At 42.7% G+C, this 21,398-nt stretch overlaps 1 protein-coding gene across 2 annotated transcripts in view; it reads right to left on the bottom strand.

Moving 5' to 3' along the window:
* MAMDC2 (MAM domain containing 2) overlaps positions 1 to 21,398 on the bottom strand; it is a 163,400-nt gene that overhangs the window by 59,414 nt on the left and 82,588 nt on the right. For both annotated transcript variants that reach the window (XM_047767755.1, XM_047767754.1), the window contains exons 6-7: positions 5,965 to 6,221; positions 1,970 to 2,063 (exon numbers count right to left, since the gene is read on the bottom strand). In XM_047767755.1, coding sequence (XP_047623711.1) covers positions 1,970 to 2,063; positions 5,965 to 6,221 — 351 coding nt within the window. The remainder of the gene's footprint in view (positions 1 to 1,969; positions 2,064 to 5,964; positions 6,222 to 21,398) is intronic.

The following is a 21,398-nucleotide window of genomic DNA, read 5'->3' as shown; positions in this document are numbered from 1 at the left end:
TCACACGGCTTGCACATGACAGAGTAGGGATGTAAGTCCAAAATCCTGGTTCTCAAGCATAACACTTTGATCATGCAGTTAAACCATTTTAAAGCAAAGTTGGTATGCTGGGAAGTTTTGAAGACCAAAATGGTTAATGTAACTATATAAAAATGTGAATCCCTGGTGCTCCCTAGGGAGGAAGGGTCTTAATGTGGCTGGATTTTACAGACTCAGGGGTCACCAGCTTTTGACAACTGGTCCTCATTTTGCTGGAATCTTTCCTTTCTTTTCACCAGTCAATAGGAAAGAGTTCACATATATTTTCCATCTTTCCATTTTTATTTTTTTATATATTTTTTATCTTTTTGTCTTTTCAGGGCCACGCCTGCAGCATATGGAGTTTCCCAGGCTAGGGGTCCAATCAGAGCTGTAGATGCCAGCCTACACCACAGCCACAGCAATGCGGGATCTGAGCTGCATCTGTGACCTACACCACAGCTCATGGCAACGCTGGAAGCTTAACCCACTGAGAGAGACCAGGGATCAACCTGCGTCCTCATGAATGCTAGTCAGATTCAGTTAACTGCTAGGCAACAACGGGAATTCCCTCCATCCTTTTAAAATGGGAGAGTGTTTCTAAATGCTACTTGTAGGTGGTTCAGTAGATTCTATCACCTTTCAGCTGCCTCTTCCTCCCACCCAGTACCCAGTACAGATGTTGAATAAATACCTTTTCGCCTGTATGTATAACCTGGAAATGTAAAAAATGTTCAATGTAAATGCCTAGGGACCGAGAAGAGGAACTTTCTAAATAGGATGATAAAGAGGTTGTGAAACTACTATTAACATCACTTAAATAGTAACTGATGGAATTAGAGCATAATCAAATTTAGATTGTTTTAAATTTTTGTTTCTGTATTCTGTTAAATTTAGAGATTTAAATTTCTGACTACAGTTTGGATTAAATCATTTTAATGAAAATATGTAAATACCTAAGTCCAGTCTGGTTCTATATGTTTCACTAGATTTTTTTAAAACTGAGTAAAAAAATAATATTTAGTTTGAGTTAATTAGTAAGTTTCTCTATAATTTGGGAGTAACAATTTAGCTTGAGTAAAAAGCACTATCTTTCCCAGTTCCCTAGCTTGTAGAATATATTTGAAACTGCATTAAATTAGAGACCAACTTTGTAGTTGGACTATAAAGACCAACTTCAAAAATTTATTTCCCACACTCCAAAACCCAGAACGAGGTTCTGTAATAAGATGGATGACCACTGTATCCCCTTGGGGTCTCTCACAGAAATAAATTCACCTAAAGGTAAGGTCAGTTGCATCCATCTGGGTTATCATTAATATAGTGTCACTTTTCATATTCTAAAACATTTGTTTTCTTATGCACTTTGAATTGGTTTGCTTGCCTGTTTCCTAGAAAGTAAAATGTTCCTCTCTTTGTTAAACACCAAGCTTATGGAATACAAAACTGGCCATGATAAAATAATGTCAGGGTTCACTTAGAAAGAGAGATAAAAGTGAGTACAGATATTTTGAGGCCAAAAGCCATCATACAGATGTATCCCAAACATTAACATCTTTAAACATGAGGACGTTTAAGATCTTGGATTCATAAGAAAGAGTTTTGGTAATTCTACTCAGTAGATTTTTAGAGTTTTGTCCACCTGTCTCTGGACTCAAGATACCCTTTAAAGAGAAAAGTGAGGTGTGAATGAGTTAATATTATTTAATTTTCATTTCCAGAAGGTAGGGCAGCTAAAAGCTCCTTAGCACAAGTGACCTGTGATGTCAGAAAAATTAGATTCACTCCGGGAGGGGAAAAAAAGAATAATATACCAGAAAATGATTTTTTAAAGGATGAGATAACAGGAAAGTTGAGGAAATTAGAAGGAATTAAAGCAAGTCACAACTACAGGCATCTACTGAGAAAGGAAAATTCCAAATGTGGGGAAGCAGAAAAAGAGAAAGCTTACCTGTCTGGTTCTGGCAGGGCACAGGAGAGAAAGAAATATCATCCACGGCCACATACCCTCCTCTGGGACCATTGAAGGCAACTTCAAAAATAACCTGCAGAGGAGAAGGACATGTAGTTACACATTTACAGATTTTCTGTTAGGCTTAAGTGCTTGTAACTATGATTTTAAGTGATGTGTCAGTCATGCCAGGTGATGCCAAGATACATGTTACTTAAGGACTCATATTCCTACATAGAAGCATTTGGGCAGAAGCTCCCTTCTTAATCCAGTTTCCTTTTTTTTTTTTTTTTTTTTTTGGCCACTCCATGGCACATGGAGTTCCCAAGGATTAGATCTGAGCCACAGTTGCAACCTGTGCTGTACCTGTAGCAATGCCAGATCCTTTAACCCACTGGGCTGGGCTGGGCTTTCAAACCTGCATCCTACAGAGACACCACGGATCCTGTTTCACCAAGGCGGGAACGCCAGCCCACAGTTTCTTTGGGGGAGAGTGAATATTAAGCCTTAAACCACATTTTAATGGTGGACTTTCCCCCTTCCCTGTGTGTCAAAGTACCTATATCACTTTCTGATCAAACAGCAGAATTGACAATCTGCATGATGAACTTCAATTAAAGAAACAAAAGGCAGGCTAGTTTCACCTCCTGTCCTTCATAGAGAACTTAAGTGTTTCCCAGTTTTCTCTCTTTTTCATACATAAATTCCTATATCCGCTTGGACAAATATGCAGCAGTCTGAGATGACTGCTTGATGACTTAGACAAAATCTAGGCCCAGAAATCCCACGTCCAGGCCAGTTGGAATGGCTCGAGAGAACATGGGGTTGTTAATGAGTTCAGTCCCTTTCGTCATACTCTCTTTTTTGCCGCTAACTTTAACCCTGAGTTCAATGAGACCTTCTGCTTGTGACCACAGGGGTTAGGTGTGGTGGCCACAGTATTCACTTGTATTGGGAAAACCACCCAAGTATGCAGCCCATTCTGCTGAACTGATAACACGAGAAGATACAGTGTTGAACAGGGGTGGAAACTCCGATGCCTACTAGGATCAGGCAGAGAAAAAATGCATGACCCAGGTTTACTGCTGCAGCAGAAAAGGGTGTAAAATGGACAGCAAGGTTCCTCCACGGAGGAAGACACTACCCAGCCTCATCAATTGCTGACATGTGGGCATTCAGGCCTAACATGCCTGGATCTACCAGTTTGTCAAGAGGACTTGGATCTCTAAATTTTTATTTGAAACCTTTGGATTTTTCAATGTTAGCAATTAATTCAACTAACACAAACATATGAAACAAACATTATTGCTACAGCTGGGCAAATCATTGCAGACTAGATATGACCCATATGCCTGTAGGTTTTAATCTCTTAAAAGAGAATGATGTCTTGAGAGGCAGACACCCAGAGTTCAAATCCCATTCCTGTCACCAGCTAGGTGACCATGGGCCCTCACTTTTATTGTTTATAAAATAAGTATAAGAACACCTACCTTGCAAATGGTGATTAAATGAGATAATGTGTATAAAGGTCATAGCATGGAGTCAGGTGCATAAGGAGCTCTGAACTAAATTCATGCCTTTCCTCCAGGGTGAGCCCCATCGTGAATTCACATTCAGTTTATTTTTTAATTTTTTTTTTTTTTGTATTTTTCGGGCTGCACCCGCAGCACATGGAGGTTCCCAGGCTAGGGGTCTAATGGGAGCTGTAGGTGCCAGCCTACACCACAGCCACAGCAACTCGGGATCTGAGCAGTGTCTGTGGCCTACACCACAGCTCATGACAACGCTGGATCCTTAACCCACTGAGCGAGGCCAGGGATCAAACCCGCATCCTGATGATTCCTCTTTGGATTCATTTCCGCTGTGCCACGACAGGAACTCCCACATTCAATTTTGAGACTAGTTATCCACTAATTAACTCTACAGGTCCCTTCTCCCCTCTAGGTTGCAATTTCTTAATTTTTGAAAAAAGTTTGGATGAGATGGTCTCTTTTTGGCTTAACACCAGTGGTCCTTAGACACCTGGCCTCAGCAAAATCTAAGAGGATGTCCTTGGAAGCTTGTCTCTGGCAGTGGAGGAAGAGCTGAGAATGAAAGGAACAGATGTGGATGCATGAGGAGAGGCAGATTGAATTTACAAACTGAACACAGGCCCATGACATTTCATTTTCAAGGTGCTATCTGATAAATCCAAGGACAGAATGTGAACTTACAAAGCAGGAGGATAATATTTCCGATCATAATCTGCAAATCACAGCCCCTGTGCCCATGCGTTCTCTCTTGTTCAGAAAGGGAACCTCAAATGTTTGTTTTCCGTTTTAAAATTCATTGGAGGATACAGGGACATTAAATTCACTGATTTCCGCAGGATAAGTTTCTTTTCCTGGTAATTACTGAGAACAAATAATACTGGCGTAATGAGTTCAAACTGCTATAGCAAAATCACGCACGTGTGACTCAAAAGGATATGTAGTGATGTTTAGTAGTAAATGTAAGCAGTAAACAGAAATTGTAACTTTCCAAGCACTGATTACAAAGAAAATTCAGCAAAGGCTTACTCGTATAAATGTTGCCCCAGGAATTTATGGTTGGATGAAAGGAATTTGCAAAGACAACGCCTTCACTGTGCATGTGACTCATTTGACTTTAATAGAAGGAAAACTTTCTGAAGCAGTATGTGCATTTCTTTCTCTCCTTATAACCCAAACTCACAAAAAAATTTCCACTGGGCTGCAAGAGCAAATCAAAGCCTGGTCAGACTTTGGGATAGGAAATAGCGCACATACTGCAAAGGTCCCGCTCTGGGGCTGTACTGGAAGGGAGGAGGTAGGGGTGTGGCAGGCAGGCCATCAGCAGACAGAAGGTGCCCCCCACCCCCACTCACTGACGCTCCACATGAGGTGAGCAGATGGCACCACCAAAAAGCATCCAGAGGACAATCTGCTTCTTTTGCGCTCTAAATGGAACTAGGGAAGATATTGCAAAAAGCGCAAAGGGAGGAGTTCCCGTCATGCCTCAGTGGTTAACGAACCTGACTAGTATGCATTAGGGTGCATATTTGATCCCTGGCTTCGCTCAGTGCATTAAAGATCTGGCAATGCCATGAGCTGTGGTGTAGGTCACAGACACAGCTCGGATCTGGCATTGCTATGGTTGTGGTGTAGGCTGGTGGCTTCAGCTCCAATTGGACCCCTAGCCTGGGAACTTCCATATGCCTTGGGTACGGCTCTAAAAAGACAAATGACTAAAAACAAACAAACAAACAAATAAAACAAAAAACAAAAAAGCACAAAGGGAAAGCAAGGGATGTGATAATCTGTGGGAACTACGACTCTCCTTAAGGGCCAGATCCGCAACCACAATACTGCACCCACTGATTCTAGAGGTCCTAGGGGTGCCAGCCACAGCTGGCTCTCTTCCTTCAAATTTAAGTCAGATTTAGGTGAAGGACGTATCTCAGTGCCCTGGCACTCACCAGCTGTGGGACCTAGAACTCTAAACTTCTTGCACTCTCCATTTCTTTCATGTACTTTGTTGGGTGGTTGTCAATACTGGAATACATATATAGAATGTAGTAATATATGTGCTTAGGAAAAAGTTCTGCCGGGATAAACATCAAAATGTTAGTAGTTCTTATCTTTGCAAGGTTGGCCCAGGGTGTTTTGGTTTATTTTGCTTTTCTGAATTTTCTAATTCTTCTGCAATGGACATTTATCATGCAATCTAGTTGGTTGACTGCCTTTTCCATGTTTGTCCTTATTTTTTAAGAAACTCTTTCAAGAAAATGAAGCGATAAAGGAGAAAAACAGAGGGAATACAGAGGAAAGGAGTAAACTGGAGAAGGCCAAGAAAGGGAAAAGGAAGATTGAGATGGAGACACAGAAGAAAAGAAAGCTTGAGTGTAAGACTGTAGTCTCCAAACTTCACGCCCAGGTTTGGGTGGTGTCCCTGTAAAGCAGCCAGGCCAGGGCCCTGAGGCCCCCCAGCACACCTACCTCCATGGGGTACGGAGCGCTGAACTCCATCTCAGCGAGGTTCCAGGCAGCATTCCCTGGATTGCCCATTTTCCAGATCTCCTCATATACACCAGCCACATCTCGGGTATACACGGTGAAGCTATTGTCGTTCCCCTGCTGGAGCTGGTAATAAAATGACAAGCAGCCAGACATGGGGGCTGTAGTCATTGGGGAGATGAGCTGGGCCACCTCCTGAAAGTGCTTGATGTAAACTGAGTCCACGTACATGTAGTGGCCTGAAAATCATACAGAGAAAACAGCCTAAGACAAGTGGGGATATTTTCATATGAAACAACACCATCCTGGAGTTCTCACTGTGGCTCAGTGGAAACGAACCCAATTAATATCAATGAGGATGCAGGTTGGATCCCTGGCCTCACTCATTGTGTCAAGGATCCAGCATTGCCATGAGCTGTGGTGCAGGTCGCAGACGTGGCTCAGATCTGGTGTGGCTGTGGCTGTGGCCAGCAGCTGTAGCTCTGATTTGACCCCTAGTGTGGGAAGGTCTATATGCCGCAAGTTTGGCCCTAAAAAGCAAAGCAAGCGAGCAAGCAATCGGGAAGGAAAATTACTAAAAAAACCAAATGACACATCCTGGGATTTACCTCAAAACAATTCAATGGGAGTGGAAGAGAGGAAGTGAATGAGTTGTAGATGAAAGAAACTTGACTATGAGTTGATGAATGCTGCAGCTGGGAGATAGATATTGGAGTTCACTGTGTTCTACTTAATATAAGATAAACACCATTCTTTTTCTTTCCCTTACTTTTCTTAAAATTTAAGTATATTACAATCTTGCGCCAATTTCTACTGTATAGAAAAGTGATACAAACATATATGTACACACACACATTCTTTTTCTCATATCATCTCCCATCACGTTCTATCCCAAGAGACTAGACACAGGTCCCTGTGTGATACAGTAGGACCTTGTGGTTTATCCATTCTAAATGTAACAGTTTGCATCTACTAACCCCAAACTCCCAGTCCGTCCCAGTCCCTGTCCCCTCCCCTTGGCAACCACAAGTCTGTTCTCCATGTCTGTGAGTTTCTGTTTTATAGCTAGGTTCATTTGTGCCATATTTTAGATTCCACATATAAGTGCTATCGTGTGATATTTGTCTTTCTCTTTCTGACTTACTTCACTTAGTATGTCTTTCCCTTTCTTTAGATGAAGTAAAACATACATCTAGAAAGGTAGATGGATCATCTGTGAAGTGTTTGAATTTTTATAGGCTGAACAGAGCTATGGGAAAAAACAAACAAAAAAACAGAACGTTACCCCAGAAGGCTCCCTCCAACAAGCCTTCTTTGAGTTATAAGGTTTCTAAGAGCACATCAAGCATATCATCTATTCTTAAAATCACACAGAGGGATCCTCCCCATATGTCTTTCCAACCTACACAGAAGTTGTGTTCTTTGAGTCAAACTAAAATTCTGAATTCAAACTAGATGACAATTAGTACCTCTTTCATAGAACATGTAGGTCACTCAACACTGTCAACAGGGTTAGGATCTGGGAAGCTGAATTCTTGGTAAGCCTTGGTGGGCTCGACCTAGAGGCCGACCGCCAGTAAGGGCATTTTGGTGAAACAGAGAAACCATGAGGTGGAGCGGAGAGAGCTTAGATTTGGCATTTAAAAAACCCTGAGTTTGAATCCTGCTCTATGTCTTACTAGCCCTGTGACTTTGAACAAGTTACTGACTATCTCTGGGCTCCAATTTCCTGATCTCTAGAATGAGAATCAAATACACAGGGTTGGTCTGAATATTAAATGCAATTATGTATGTGAAATGGTTAGCATGTGCCTAGCACATTATAACTGCCAAACATAATTATAATGAAATAAAGTAATGTCATTAATGTTTTTAGTACCATGCTTTCCCCAGTATGGTACTATTGTTATTAGCAATTTTGTCTAAATTTATTTGAGCTGCAGTGACAAAGGAGTGTTATGCAATGTAGCTTTGATAGAATGGCCTTCCTATTTACAAGCTCGGAACAATTACAGCTTAATATCTTTGCTTTACTACATGGTTCCTGGTTTATAATAATTCCTTTTAGCCTCAGCCAAATAGTAGTAAAGATATTAGGAAGAATATATGCATTCGCACACTGGACACTTACTTTTCATCTCACACACTGCCTGGTATATGGTAGGTCCTCAACAAAGGGTGATTAAAAGCACCAATATGGTCTCAGAAATCTCCTCAATGCAACACAGCAGAGGAGAAAGATGAATACATCAAAGATTATTTTCTTCTTGTAGAAAATTGTTCAACCCTCTGAAAAATCTCCCTTGCTTAAGTAGAATCTGTCTGATCATCTTGCCAAGCCATGCAACCATGAAAAAATAGAAATCACAAAATCAGATGATCAGAGGAGCCAGCTAGATCAAGATTGAAGTGGAGTGGGTCTGGGAGAAAACAGAGTGACAGATTAGCTGCCAACATTGGAAATTATATTTTACCAGCAACAAGAAGCAGAAATTGAGTTTCTCTAGAAGAATCAGAAAATCTAATGATGTTGGGCCCATACTCTTGGTATGGTATAAGAAGTGGTGTAAGAAGTGCCAGTCCCTTGCATGGACCTGTGCCCATCCCTGACAGAACACACTCTACTTTCAGCTGATGTCTTGACATCCAGCCTGGTGCTACCAGCTTTTCTCACTGAAACTCAAAAAACAAATTTTTCTACAAATCCATCCATTTAAAAATGAGGAGTTCCTGAGGTGGCACAGCAGAAATGAATCTGACTAGGAACCATGAGGTTGTGGGTTCAATCCCTGGCCTCACTCAGTGAGTTAAGGATCCGGCATTGCCATGAGCTGTAGCTCCGATTTGATGCCTAGCTTGGGAACCTCCATATGCCGTGGGTGCAGCCCTAAAAAAACAAAAAAAAAAAGAAAAAGAAAAAGAAAAATATGATATACCCTCAAGGAAACTTTCCCACATTGTTGGTGGTAATGTTCTCCGCTATGGAGAATAGTATGGAGGTTCCTTAAAAAACTAAATATAGAACTACCATATGATCCAGCAATCCCACTGCTGGGCATATATCTGGAGAAAATCATAATTTGAAATGATACATGCACCCCAATGTTCATTGCAGCACTATTTGCAATAGCCAAGACATGGAAACAAATAAATGTCCACTGGCAGATAAATGGACAAAGAAGAGGTGGTACATGTATATACCATGGGATACTACTCAGCCATAAAAAGAATGAAATAATGCCATTTGCAACAACATGGATGGAACTGGAAATTATCATACTAAGTAAGTCAGAGAAAGATATATGAGATCACTAATATGTGGAATGTGATAAAAAGTGAAAACAACTTACAATACAGAAACATATTCAAAGATTTGAAACCAAATTTTTGGTTACCAAAGGGGAGATGTGGAGGGGTAGAGAGGGATAAATTAGGGGTTTGAGATTGATATACACACACTACTATACATAAAATAGAAAAGCAACAAGAACCTTCTCATAGCATAGGGTAATCCACTCAATACTGTATAATAACCTATATGGGAAAAGAATCTGAAAAGGAACAGATATATGTATATGTATAACTAATTTACCTTGATGTACGCTGAAATTAACACAACTTTTTTTTTTTTTTGTCTTTTTAGGGCTACACCTGCCGCATATGGAAGTTACCAGGCTAGGAGTAGAATCAGAGCTGTAGCCACCAGCATACACTACAGCCACAGCAACACCAGATCCAAGCCGCAACCTACACCACAGCCCGTGGCAATGCTGGATCTTTTACTCACTCAGCAAGGCCAGAGACCAAACCCACGTCCTCATGGATAGGAGTCAGATTGCTGAAACATGACAGGAGCTCCTAACATAACTTTCTAAGTCAACTATATGCCAATAAAATTTATACTAAAAAATGATACACCCTCTATAAGTTTGCTAGGGTTACCATAACAGAGTGCCACAAACGAGGTGGCTTAAACTAACGAAATTTATTGTTCCACAGCTAAGGAGGCTGGAAGTCCAAGGTCAAGACATGGGAAATGAGTTCCCTCTGATGGCGGTGAGGAGACCCTCTTCTCTACTTCTCTCTCCTGGCTTCTTTGACAACCTTTGGCATTCCTGGACTGACTGACCTTTGCCTTCACATTCATGTGGTATTCTCTGTCTATACATGTATCTCTCTGTGTCCAAATTTCCCTTTTTAATAAACACACCCATTATATTGGACTCAGGGCCCGTCATGCTTTGGTATTTTAGCTAATGAAGTTGAAATGACCCTACTTCCAGAGTTCCCATTATGGCATAGCAGAAATGAATCCAACTAGGTACCATGAGGTTGCAGTTTTGATCCCTGGCCTCGCTCACTGGGTTAAGGATCTGGCATTGCCATGAGATGTGGTATAGGTTACAGACTCGACTTGGATCCTGCATTGCTGTGGCTGTGGTGTAGGCTGGGGGCTACAACTCCGATTAGACCCCTAGCCTGGGAACTTCCATATACCGTGGGTGTGACCCTAAAAAGCAAAAAAAAAAAGACATCGCCTTATTTCCAAATAAGGTCACATTCTGAAGTTCTGGGGGTTATGACGTCAACACATGAATTTTGAGGAAATACACTTCAACCTATAACACCTTCCACTGTAATCTTTAAACTCTGCGTGCGCCAAATAAATCTACAAGATAGGAAAGAGCTGTTGGGCTCCCACTTGGCCACCTCTGGGGAGAGATCTTAAAGGAAGAATCAGAACAGTGTATTGAGCAGAAGCTAAGACCTTCTGTAAAGGAAGCAAGGCCACGACACCCCCTCCTAAGCTCTGTGTCCTCTAAAGCACTGCTGGTGGCCAGACAGCCCTGACCAGAACACTTTACCAATGCAGAACACATGTGGCCAGTTAGCCCTCTAACACGCTTTCGCTCACTGAGAACTTGTGTGACTGTCAAAGGCAGAGAGGAGTTTTTTATGCCCTTTGTAATTTGTCCTCTGAATGAAAGAGAATCTCTTTCCAAGAGAATAACTGGGTGGAGAAGCTGTAATACTTTGTTTCCTTGATACCTCATTGTGGGGGCCATGTAGGTGGGTGGTTGACATCCCCTGCATGTGAACTTGCCCCAGGGACCATAGCTGACTTCAGTCTCCAGCTGCCTCACCTTTGGATCCACAGCAGCGTGTGTGCCAAGGCCACACCAGATCGGGTTGTCTTCAGCCAATGACCACGTAGAGCAGGGGTACCAGAGCAATGCTATTCTGCCCAAGGTGGGGCTTTTCAGTAACTCCTCATCAGCCTGGCCCCTCTCTTTCACAGGTGTCAGTTTTCCATCCTGTGCTGAAGACTCTCCCCACCCAGGACACGGTGGGACTTTTGTGGGGGTCTGAAGCACTTTCACTGCTATGGGCCTCTTTCTCCACAAAATACATAAAAAACTATGTTTCATTGCCACATTTGTATAAAGATGAATATAGTCTAGGCTGGATTCATAATTTTGTTTGTTATCATTATATTCATTTTTTTCTTCTGACTTTAAAATAAATAAAATGAAACATTCTCGTGGATCCCTAAAAATGCCATGGCTCCCAGGCACCATGACTTCTAGGCCTAATGGATTCGTGGCCTGAGCCCCAGCCTCTCCAGCTCTCCCGCCTTATCCTTCAAAGCCATTTCCCCCAGTAAGTCTCTTTCTATCTAATTCCAGTTTAGAATTCTACCTAATTCTGCTTCCAGAAGGACCCAAACTGACACAGCCACGAAGTGGGATATCAGTCTATCCAGGATGAGGGGCAACACAAAAGACTCCAGGAGACTCTCAGTAAATCTAGGTGACCTCACAAATCCTCTTGCAAGTATTCATTCTACATCTGGAGTGTGTTTAGAGCAATGTCTCACACCCCATCCCATGATGAGTGTGTCTTCCTCATAGACGACAGTTTTCTGACAGCGTTCTTTAAAGGCTACTTCCCCACCTTCTGTGTGGACATATTTTTTTCCCTGGATTTACAGCTAAGTGCCTCATTAACAACGCATGCACAAGACACTAGGCCAAGGGAGCCACAATCCCATTTCTGATCCCAAACAACAGCAAACATAATGTGACCTGCTCAACATGAGTCAGAGGCTGCTGGGAATCAGAGCAGGACTGCTGACACCAAGTCTCACATGGAACCACTAGACTAGACCACATTCTATTGCCCCCCCTCCCCGCCACCATTCATTCATTGCTAAGGTTGGGTATTATTTACTGACAATCTGAGTAAGACTGTTTCTCACTGGGAAACAAAAGACAGCTCCTAAAATCTATCATCTCAGCTGAAGGAGGAGGATGATTCACAAGTCACCAGGTGTCTGCCCCAGGCTGGGCTGGAGGCTGGATGTGTGTCAGTGGGTACGATCTGATCTGAGCAAGAGGAGCCACTGGATAGGGGGTTCAGGCACCATTCTGTGTACGTTTCCCAGGGGAATGAGAAAGGTCACCTGGAGTTCACGGAAAATTATGTCTCAGAGTTCCCATCGTGGCTCCGCGGTTAACGAACCCAACTAACATCCACGAGGATGTAGGTTCGATCCCTGGCCTCACTCAGTGGGTTAAGGATCTGGTGTTGCCATGAGCTATGGTGTAAGTTGCAGACATGGCTCAGATCCTGTGTTGCTGTGGCTGTGGTGTAGGACGGCAGCTACAGCTTCGATTTGACCCCTAGCCTGGGAACCTCCATATGCTGCGGGTGTGGCCCTAAAAAGACAAAAAAAAAAAAAAATTATGTCTAGTATCAATACTATGAGAATTTCCCTGCTCAGCTCATTAAGACCAACCCTCCTATCTGGTCCAGGGTTCTAGAGCCTCCGGAATCTCTAAAAGAAGCAAATTTCATCAGATCCTTTAAGTTTGCATAGACGAAACTAAGCATAGACAGCCCTTAGGTAGAAAGGATCCTATAATCAACTAAATCATCGGGGATCCTGCTGAAAGATCAGGCCCCTTCTGGCATCATGCCTGCAGTGACGGCATGGGCACACTTGATTCTGAAGAGGATTTTCTTCCTTTCTTGCAGCAGCCCTCTGTATTAGCTTGACTTTCCATCTGGAACCAGAAGACCTCTGGTAGTCAGCCAATTTCCCTTGAACTAGGAAAAGAACTTTGAGGGCAGCTCCTGAAGTTTTCTTTTCAAACAGTCTGGCTCACCAGCATTCCACAAAGATTGCCCTGGGCTTGGCTGCAATGCCAGCGGCATCCTCTGACTCAGTTGTGACTTGGCTCCGTTGGCCACATTTGTGCTCCAGCTGTGACGCCTGCATCTGTGTCATGGTTGTCTGGACAAGCTGTCTCCTGGGTAAGGGGGAAAATTTGGTCTGAAGAAAGGATGCCAGCTGGTCTGCTGCCATTGTGAGGAGACAGCACCCAAGGACAGCAAGTTATCATGCCCGCCCTCCCAGTCCACGGATCCAAGAGTCATCTTCTGAACATTTAGTTCTAAGGATTTGGGTAGGTTTTACTCTGACAGAGTCAGAACATGAAGTGGGGCTTCTCCTAGCTTCTGCTAAGACCTCAGAGCCAAGAACAACTGGGGGCAAATACCTCTATTTTCTAAAGAATGGTGCTGATCATCAGTGTTGAATATGCTACACTGTGGCAGACCCAGAATCTAAGCCAGCTCTACCAGATTTAGCCCATCTCACCCCTCCAGCATGTATATATGAGAAGACTAAAGAGGGTCAGAGAGAAGGAAGACCAAGTTTCTTTGAAGAGAACTGTCACAGAGGTGACCTGTCATGGGTTTCCTTTTGACCCCCCAAGGGAACAGGAGGGGACTGCTTTCCTTTTCTTACCTGATCCAAGAGATGGGGGCTTCAGGGAACCACTTGTACAGGGGGCAGGGGAGGGAAATTACCATCTCATCTCATCCCCGCCCAGGCTTGCAGGAGTTCCTGGGTCCTGTGATTGCCTTGGGCCATGAGATAACTGGTGGCACAGTTATTGGGAGAATGTGATCAGTGGTACCTGCAGTTTGTGGGGCATAGAGGCTAGGGCCTGACTCTTGACTGCATGCAGCCAGAGGTTGTAGGGATCTATGGGGGCAGCAGGGAGAGAAAGGATTTTGCTGCCATGGATCTAGCTGTACTTCCAGGGTTGGATGGAGCAAAGGTTTGAGTTTTTCCTAAACCTAAGTGGGCAACTCAGAAGGCAACTGGGCTAGACTGCCTTAAAAGATTCTTCTCAAAAGGGCTGCATGTGGGGTGGTAACCCAACAGAAAGGGGCTGGTGGGGTGTACCTACTAACAGGTACTAAGGGGGATTCATTGATGGCCTTCAGAGAGTACATCATTTTTATCATTGGCCATGACAGAAATAGCCAGCATTTGGCCACCTGCAGTGTGAAGGGCACTAACTCCAGATTAAACAACACGGGTCACATAGAACCCTTTGTCACCTTCCCTTCCATTTCTGTTCCACCCCCAGCCTGCCTCCCCCAACTCTGGAGGGGCATAGTGAGTAGGGGAAGAGGAAGAAAAGAGCAAAGGGGAGGAGATGAAGAAATAAAGCCTAATCCCTTCTCTGCTGCTGCTCTGTGCTCTGGTCTACAGGAAGATTTGAACTGGATGAAAAATTGGAGTTCTGACTAGACTGAGCTTAATCCTTAAAAATGAGGCTATTTGTTAATACCTGAAAGTACCTGAAAAGCTATGGTAAAGTCACCTAGGGACAGAGAAAAGAGATGCAGCCGAGCTTGCACCAAGGCGATGGGAAGAAAATTAATAAAGCTGCTTCCCTACTGAGTGCTTTTGCAAAGAACCAAATGAATCAATGCAGAGAAAGAATGAATAGGTGCTGTTAAAACGATGCTTGAACACAATCCAAACCGAAATGAGAAAAGAGTGTCATGAGTTATGGAAAGACGACCCATACATCTCATGGTCTTTCAGGGAATAAAACAATTCTGATTTTCTTTTGCGTCTTGAAACCTTGTTTAGCTCCTTCTACACTGGCACCATAGGCAGATCTGATTTTGAAAATCTCAGCAAAGAAACAGCTGTCCCTCATTATCTTTCCAACAATTATCTTCTTTTGCTAATGCAGGTAGGAAATACTAATGATCTGAGCTGTCAGTAGGTTACCCCCTGAAGGATTTTGTTTCACTTCATAAAATATTAACAAAGAAAAAAATCCATATGCGATGAATCAGAATTAAGAAAAAGCAAGATAATGTCCCATGCCCTTCAATATTCCAAAGATGTCCCACCATAATCTTAGTGCCTCATTGTAGTATTTCCACCAGGAGATAAGAACTTGGAGACATTTGTGCTCATTTGAAAAATCTGACTCACGGTTTGGGACTGTTAAAAATTCACAGCTCAATGAAGGAGGACTTATATCCGCATCATATTTTGCACATATTACATTCACTGTTCCCTTTTCTACAACACAGAGGCCAGAGCCCACTGGGGAAGACTTCCTTCAATCCTCTCTGCAGCCCTCAAGTGCCTGAGGAGGCACACAGCTTCCCTCACCCCTGCTGTTGGTTTCTCCAGTTTTCACCTGAAAGCAAAGGCATAAGCTGTTTCCAGGATATGACCTAACAGGAGATGAGATTTTATAGAGCAAAATCTGCTGCTGCAGGCAGACATCTGAACTATTTAATCTTTCCTTTGCCACCTGAACTGATGGAGCTCAGGGAAAATCAATACACCTAGTGGGAAGCAAATGTAATAAGAAATGCAATCTTTATCTTATTTAGAGCATTGGAGTTTTTCCCCAAGAGCTATCCTGTTTAAGCCTCTGAGTCATATGAGCAGAGGGCTTTTCCAATAAAATTATTGTATTTATTGATTTATTGGCCACACCCGTGGCATGGGGAAGTTCCAGGGCCAGGGATCGAACCCATGCCACAGCAGTGACCTGAGCTGCTGCACTGACAATGCTGGATCCTTAACCCATTGCACTACAAGGGAACTTCCTAAATAAAACATTTATCATTTTTAGAGCTCATCTTTTTTAGCCCCATCCTATGTAGAGGAAAGTCTTACATAGGAGTCTATACATGAGGAGGGTGAATGAATGTGTGTGTGTGTGTGTGTGTGTGTGTGTGTGTGTGTGTGTGTGTTGGCTGAGAATGAGAAAGCTGTTTGGCTAATGACTGGGCAAAAGTGGAAGAGAAGTCAAAGTGAAATAGCAGAGAAGAGCTGTAAGAGGTGAGTGGAATGCAGGCATCCAGGCTTCCTACTGATCATACTCAGAAGCATAATCTGGGATCTAGGGCCTTCTCTTGTCATCATCACCCATCCTGGCACTCAAATATTCCCCGACCACCAAATAATCCACGCACTCTCACACTTGCATACTCTGCACTTATCTTATCCATCTGGCCAAATTCCAGTTCTGATATGATTTCCTATACAAGGCCTTCCCTGAACCCCCAAACCAAGGTGGTCTTTCACCCATCTGTGGTCACGTACCATTTATTTCATACTTCTATTAATCATATATCACTGTGCATGTTTACATAGCATTTCAGCATTTGAATATTTTGAGAAATTCCATAATAATATACATTAACACAGGACTATGTTAAAGGCACTGAAAAGTCCTGAAATAAAGAAATCTGTTTAGCTCAGGGTTTCTCCAGTTTATCTGATCACATATATATAGCCTTTGTCTCATATAAAAAATTATTGTACTCAAGGACTGGTGTTCTAGGAAACAGCACTTTAGAAGAGTTGGCTCCTGTGATCTCTTTGAGGTCAGCGACTATTTTTGTTATCACCAGGATATGCAAGAATACCTGACCTATAAAGAGTGCTTATTATGGGTTTGTTGAATGAATGAATGAGTGATCAACAAAGAAGCCACATTCTGAAGTTCAGTCTCTGACTAGGCTGACTATATAATCCACTGGGTTGCTGGAAGGGGGGTAAAATCTACCTAGATTCCTTCCCTCTAGGCCCAGGGTCAACTACTTTTTTAGGCCCTTGTACTGATGTCTAGGGACTAAGCAGGGCTAATGGGCAAAGCTGTCTGCCTTTGGTAGGTACTTTAGAGTAGCCAATGAAGAAGAGAAAAGATAGGAAAGATGGAGAGGAGGAGATGAGTGGGGAGGGGTGGGAGAGGTGAGCACCTATGGCAGGGATGACACACCCTACCTCTGAGTCTCAGTGCTCCTTAGGGATGACTACGTAACCATGCCTACCTCTTGACACGGATATTAGAAAATCTCCTCCAACATATTAGAAAAGCTAAGTTCTCTTTTTCTTATTACTTAATCTCCTTAGTCCTTCATTTTCTTTTTTCTAAAGCTAAATGCAATGTGTTCTTATGTACTCAGGAAGGAACCAAAGCCTTTTTGGCCACGCTAGCAGCATGTGGAAGTTCCTGGTCAGGGACTGAACCCACGCCACAGCAGTGACAATGCTGGATCCTTAACCATTAGGCAACCAGGGAACTCCTCAATCCAAAGCATTTTCTTTCTTTTGTCTTTTATGGCTACACCCGCAGCATATGGAGTTTCCCAGGCTAGGAGTCAAATCGGAGCTGTAGCCTCTGGCCTATGCCACAATCACAGCAACACAGGATCTGAGCCATGTCTGCAACCTACACCACAGCTCACAGCAACACTGGATTCTTAACCCACTGAGCAAGGCCAGGGATCGAACCCACTACGTCATGATTTCTAGTCAGATTCATTTCTGCTGTGCCACAATGAGAACTCCCCAAAGTGTTTTTGAAATAGATCTCAGGAGTTCCCATTGTGGCTTGGCAGTTAATGAGCCCAGCTAGTGTCCATGAGGATGCTGGTTTGACACCTGGCCTTGCTCAGTAGGTTAAGGATCCAGCATTGCTGTAAGCTTCCATGCAGGTCTCAGATGTGGCTCAGATCCTGCGTTGCTGTGGTTGTGGCTCAGGCCAGCAGCTAGAGCTCCAATTTGACCCCTATCCTGGGAACCCCTACACACCATGGGTGTGGCCCTAAAAAGACAAAAAAAAAAAAAAAGACATAGATCTCAATGAAGAAATTTTGATGTACCAGCATTCAGTCAAGAGAGAAGAGTAAAATATTAGAGCTCAAAGACACCTTAGGGATCATGGAATTCAAATTCCTTTTTTGCAAACAGACCAATGGAGACCCTGAGAAGTTAGGGATTGCCCAAGGCCTTATAGGACATTTGACCCTTCCCAAAATGTCCATAAGACATTTGGTCTATAGGACGTTTGGTAAATGCCAAAGGTCCTTGATATTCGGTCCTGTCCAAAACCACTGGGCATGGGCCAAATATGCTTATAGTTGTTTTGAAGGGATTTGAAGAGGGCTGAATTTCAAGGCTCTTATGGCATGAACCAAATGTCTTACGAATGCCTGCTAGCCACTCAAAGTAATACAGTGCTCTGATAACTGGGTCTGGAGCACAAGCCTTCTGACTCCTAGCCTGGTCCTCCTTCTCTATCCCTTGCTGATGCAAATATGGTCCTAATGGTCTGTGGTCACAGATGAGAATGAGGAAGAACTAAGGGTGGTACTTTCTTCAAAGGATGGATCACACTCAGTTAACATAGTCAAATGGATGATTTGATACTAGTCCACAGGTCTGTTGCCTCTCCTGAGAAATATGTGTTCTTCCAGCCAGCTAGTCCTTGCCATTATTGAGAATGAAAAATCATGCCAAATAATTATTAAATTATGATACCAGTTACCCAGAGGATCTGACTTTGGAACTTTTTTTTTTTTTTATGGCAGCACTCACAGCATATGGAAGTTCCTGGGGACTGGGGATTGAATACAAGTTCTAGCTGTGACCTACACCACAGCTGCAGCAACACCAGTTCCTTTTTTCCCACTGTGCTGGGCCAGGGATCAAACTGGCACCTCCACAGAGACTGGAGCTGCTGCAGTTGGATTCTTAACCCACCATGCCACACCAGGAACTATATACAATCTCTTAGAATAGAAGGTGATGGAAGATAATATGGAACTAAAATAAGTGATATGGAAAAAATTCTCTAACACTTCCCCATGCTGAACCTTATGACAAGGATTACTGCAATTTTAATGTGCTAGTCATTCAAGACTCTACTCCTTGCACTAGATTTTTAAGATATGGCAGAAAATCAATCTAAAAATCAGCCTACTTCCATAAATTACTAAAATGTCATCAGGTGTTTCTTTTTGCAACCCCAACTCATTGTTAGTTATTTTATTCATTTAAACAAAGGTTTAAAAAGGTAATACCATATTATTGTTTTGGGTTAACCCAACTGTCACTTACAATCCTCATGCAGCTGCATGGATTAATCTGTCATGATAGCTCATCACTCACCCTACACATTAACACTCATTATAAGTGTCATTCCTACAATGGCCACAAGTGGAGATGGGCTCTGTGTCTTCAGAACCAAAATATGGATGGACATATGAAAATCCAAATCTTTTGTCATTTCCCAAAGTGCTAAACCTTACTTTTAAAAGAAGGAAGTGAAAATTTTCTTGGTCTTTTTTCTAATCCCAATTCCTCATGTAAGTGACCATTGATGTAACTAAAGAAATTATTTCAGCGCATTTTTTGTTTTCTTGTTCTACCTTTCAGTCCTCTATCTACTGAGATAATCACCATCTGATTAATCAAACAAACACATTGCTCTGATTGCCTCTCTCTTCTCAAAGACCTCCAATGGCCTCCTATCATCAATGGAACAAAATTAAAATCTCTTTCCTGGCATTTAAGGCCTTTTAGAATTTACCCCCACACTGCTTTCTTAGCCATCTCTCTCCCTGAGCTGCTACCCCTCACAATTATCACCATGTAGCATGGCTCCTGCTTCTCTTGTCTCTGCCTGTCAAAATCATGCCTATAAGAGTTCCCAATGCGGCTCAGTGGTGACAAACCCAACCAATAACTATGAGGATGTGGTTCAATCCTTGGCCCTGCTCAGTGGGTTAAGGATCCAGCATTGCTGGGAGCTGTGGTGTACATTCATGTGCTGCAGTGACTGTGTAGGCCAGCAGCTGCAGCTCCAATTTGACCCCTAGCCCAGGAACTTCCATATGCTGCAGATGGAGCCCTAATAAGAAAAAAAAATCATGTCCATATTCCAAATTCATTACCTTCTCTCATCATGTCTTCTAGAACATCCAAGTAGTAAAGGATCCCTCTTGTCTCTGAATACCAGAACATATACCGTTCCTTTTTTTTTTTTTTTTTTTTGTTAGGGAGCAGTCTTAGAGCACTTGACACATACTATACTGTTTTATGTCCATTTGTGGTAGAAATCTATCTTTTTCTCTTTCTCGAGTGTATGTTCCTTGAAACTGGGCAGGGGCCATAAAGGATTTATCATTTTAATTGTTGTTTTTCCTTACCTAATATGGGGTTGACGAATGAAAATGCTAGATCTAAAAGTGGCTCCATCTTAAACAGGTAAGCCACAGGAGACTCCAATCTTTCCTATATATGATTACTTATAACTCTTTTGTTCTAAGAAGCCTGGACATGTTGAAAAAGAAAAGGGACATACAGGAGTTCCTGTCATGGCTCAGCGGGTTAAGAACATCTATAAGGAGGCTGATTCGATTCCTGGCCTCACTCCCCAGGTTAAGGACCTGGCATGGCTGTGAGCTGTGGTGTAGGTTGCAGATGCAGCTCAGATCCTGCATTGCTGTGGTATAGGCCAGCAGCTGCAGCTCCAATTTGACCACTAGCCTGGGAGCTTCCATATGCCTTGGGGGTGGCACTAAGAAGGAAAAAAGAGAAAAAGAAAGAAAGAAAAGGAACATGCAAAATAAAGGTTGCAAAGTAGTTGGCTATTTGGGTCTGAGCTGAAGATGTGTCTTGCTGGCCTGGCAGTGTTTTTTAAAGAACATTCCCCACTTAAACATTGGGGAAATTTCACATAAAACCCCTGTGTTCCTGATTATCTTGCAAAATCAAAAGATCTTGTCCCTTGAACTTGCATTCTCACATGGCAGCAATTAGTTGAAGCTGAGTACTCTTTGTACCCAGTCTATGCTCTCTAATTTGCCACTATCCTCCTCCAGCCCACATGTCACTCTCTTTAGCAAACTGCCTGGCCCCCTAAGGAAACTGAATCTGAAACTCTGGATATGAGAAAGACAGAATAGGAGCAAAGAGAGCTATAAGGACAGGAAGAAGACTGTCCAGAACTAAGATAAGCCAGAGGATGGGCACTTTAAAAAAGTCAGAGGCATGGTTAAAAATATTCACATAAAGAGAAATAACCGTAAATGAGCAATGAAGTAAAGAACCATAAAAAAGTTGCCATGTCTTCAGGCAACTGAAGGGGACATACTGTCATCATCAGCAATTTATTGTAACTGAACAGATCACTTCAATATCCACATGGCAAAGGACCGAAAGGGAAAAAGTTACTGTTTGCAATAGAACCAGCGATCCTTTTCTGTCCTTGATGGAAAGCCAGTAACCAGAA

This window comes from Phacochoerus africanus, chromosome 2 (assembly GCF_016906955.1).
Source record: "Phacochoerus africanus isolate WHEZ1 chromosome 2, ROS_Pafr_v1, whole genome shotgun sequence".
NCBI classification, from domain to species: Eukaryota; Metazoa; Chordata; class Mammalia; order Artiodactyla; family Suidae; genus Phacochoerus; species Phacochoerus africanus.
The sequence above is the reverse complement of the archived record's forward strand: the minus strand, read 5'-3'. Positions and strand labels throughout refer to the sequence as shown.